This window comes from Monopterus albus, unplaced genomic scaffold (genome assembly GCF_001952655.1).
Source record: "Monopterus albus unplaced genomic scaffold, M_albus_1.0 scaffold245.1, whole genome shotgun sequence".
Classification (NCBI taxonomy): domain Eukaryota; kingdom Metazoa; phylum Chordata; class Actinopteri; order Synbranchiformes; family Synbranchidae; genus Monopterus; species Monopterus albus.
Window position 1 is genome coordinate 84,383 of NW_018128125.1, and position 2,935 is coordinate 87,317.

Genomic DNA, 2,935 nt, shown 5'->3' on the forward strand with positions numbered 1-2,935 from the left:
GTTCCACACCCACTTATCCATATAAAAATGATTACAGTAATACAAAATACAGTATAAAGTAAAAATAAAACAAATTAACCTGCACTTTACCTTTGAAAAGAATCGTGGCTGGTGTGAGGGGCCATTGTTGCAGTACAGATGTTGACTAAACGAGTGACGCGTGAGAACCATCGGCTCAGTTGTGACGTACGTCACATGATGCTTGGCAGACAAAGTGTACATACTACTCATATTGCGAGACCTCGCTCATATATTGAATCAAAATTTTTTGCTTGTCTTGCAAAACACTCACAAACCTGGTTACTCACAATCCAAGGTTCCACTGTAATTATGTTCGGGTCTCGGGTTGAGTAATATGCTTGAGTTGAAGATCACTGCCACACCTCCACCTCCTCAGCCTGTGTTTCGAGGGATGTGACAGTTACTGTGACCAGGTGGAGTGGATTCATTTAGACTGACATGTTCTTTCTGCTGTAACCAGGTTTCAGTAAGACACAATAAATCAATGTGATGTTCGTTTATCAAATCATTCACTAACACAGATTTAGATGAGAGAGATCTGATATTTAATAGTCTACATTTGATTGTCCTGTTACTTTGTTCTATAAGAAGAGTAGTCTTAATTTTAATTTGGTTCTTATGAATAACTCCTCTTGACTAGATTTTTGATTTATATAATTTAGGTGGTTGGGGGGCAGACACAGTCTCTATGGGGTAATGGGAGTTTTGGATGGGTAGCAGCTGCAAAGAGATGCAGAGAGGCGTGTAAGACTGCGACCCTGTGTCCTGGACTCGACTCTGGGTTGTCATCATTTAGGTTGTAAAATAAACTGGTCTGGATTTCTAGATACGACAGCTGCATCATCCAAAGTGGCATGGATGTTGTCTCTGCTAACAGACCAGGTTTCCCCTAAAATATTTTTCAGTTATTTATGAAGCCCACATCTTTTTCTGGATAAAAAAATCTTGAATCCTTGAATAAATTGATTTAAAATTTTTTCCAACAAATAGATATTTAGAAAAGGAGGGAAAAAAGGACAAAGGGGGGCATGGGCTGGTTGTATTTTGATACTGATGATACTAAATGTAGTAATTATAAATAAGAAAAAGGGTTAATCAATAAATGATCATTATTATTAGCTTTGTCAGTGCAATCACCATATAATATACATTAAAAATTTTAATTAAATGAGAACAATTTGTGTACAAAAAGATTTAATTATTTTATGTATAAATACACTATAAATAGCAGTAATATGTAAAGTATCATTATCACTACTAATAGTATTAATAATAAGAAAGAAAGCGTATTCTGTTTCCAAGCGTTGGTGGTAATATGCACGGCCTTGGCCCCAAGGTGTCTGGTTTAAATTGAATTATGTCAAACATGGGTTCCAAAAATTAATACTAATATTGCTGATGTATTATATTAGCCCACTTATCATCCGCTTGTCCCGGTTCCCCATCATCTGATACATAATGAGGTCTTGTCTAAGGACCCTTACTGGACATAAGCCACAACTGGGATTTGAACTCCAGTCTCCCATATAAAGAGCAGCAATCATACCACTACACTACTGTAACAAACCACTTATGGATGAGAGATGAGAACTTGGATCTGATGAAGTGCTACTATACTAGTAACCTCAACAGGAGGGGATATATGAAGCATATAAGGGAAATGTGGATGCACAAATGACCAACATCCACACTGAGTAACAGCTAGTTATCCAACAATTCAACAGCGGTCTTTATTGTTTTTTCTCTTTCCAGTTTTCTACAGGTTTTTTCTGATGCAAACTGATATGTATATCAAAGTTATATAAATACAGATTTTTTATATTTATTTATTAAACAAAAATGTAATTTTAATTTAACTAAAATTAAACTTAAATTTTATTTTTACAAATAAATCAATATCTATTTTTTCCTAAAACTAACTTTGATAAACATATCAATCTCCATTGGATAAAACCTGTAGAAAACTGGAAAGAGGGAAAACAACACATTTTAAATGTCTGCCATATGAAGTAATGAAAATTGGCCTTGCCTTTGTGATATGAGGTGGTAAGCGTAGCTTTAAAAGAAGCCAATTTTGTGTCAAAATAAGCAATAGTACTGCACAACACAAGCTACACAAATGATTATATTTTGCAACACCACCTGAGTTATTAACTAATGTGTTAACTGTACCTCCTGCTCCCTCAGGGTAGGTCTGTGGTGATGGAGTATCCCATTTTTGGTCAAGTGTTCATTGGGCTACTGCTGGTATCGTCAATCAGCTGTATTCCCATCACAGCTCTGTATGTCTACTGCAAGAAGAGGAATGATGGAAACCATCACAAGAGGCAGTATTCCATAAGCACAGTCTGTGTTTAGTGACGAGACAATGACCAGCCTTTTTAGTCACCTCCATATTTCTATTCCAAAACTGAACACAACAATAGTACATCATCTCCTATTACATGGAGGGACAGTCTCACATGATCAGCTGTGATTTCTGTTTGCTTTCCATTTTTTTCTATACTTTCACCAAATGTCACATTATTGTAAACATTTTAAACTGTTCTCCCTGCAGGAGGAACTCTTTTGCTATAGTGCCCCTATACAGGAGAAAACATAAAGTGAACATTAAAAACCTGGTGTTTGCTCCATTAAGAAAAGAATATTTTCCAGTGAACGTATTACATCATTTCTTTGAGTATTAAAATCTGACATCTGAGCCAGATACTTATTGTAAAGACAAAGTTCTTAGTTTAAAAGTTATTAATTACTGAACTTATAGTGCTAAACTCAACAAGGTATTTGTAACTCTGTAGTAACTCTGTGCTTTATTGTTACACTTTGTAAGGATAAATGTCTCTTTTAATCAGTATTAATTTATTTAGTTAAATCAGTGAATCAGCATTCTTAGTTCTTTTCTTATTGTGACTTT

General features: G+C 35.1%; 1 protein-coding gene across 1 annotated transcript in view; it reads left to right on the forward strand.

Moving 5' to 3' along the window:
- slc6a20 (solute carrier family 6 member 20) overlaps positions 1–2,424 on the forward strand; it is an 82,805-nt gene extending 80,381 nt beyond the window's left edge. Inside the window, exon 11 of the mRNA XM_020620672.1 lies at positions 2,209–2,424. Coding sequence (XP_020476328.1) covers positions 2,209–2,379 — 171 coding nt within the window. The 3' untranslated portion in view covers positions 2,380–2,424. The remainder of the gene's footprint in view (positions 1–2,208) is intronic.
- The last annotated feature ends 511 nt before the right edge of the window (positions 2,425–2,935 follow it).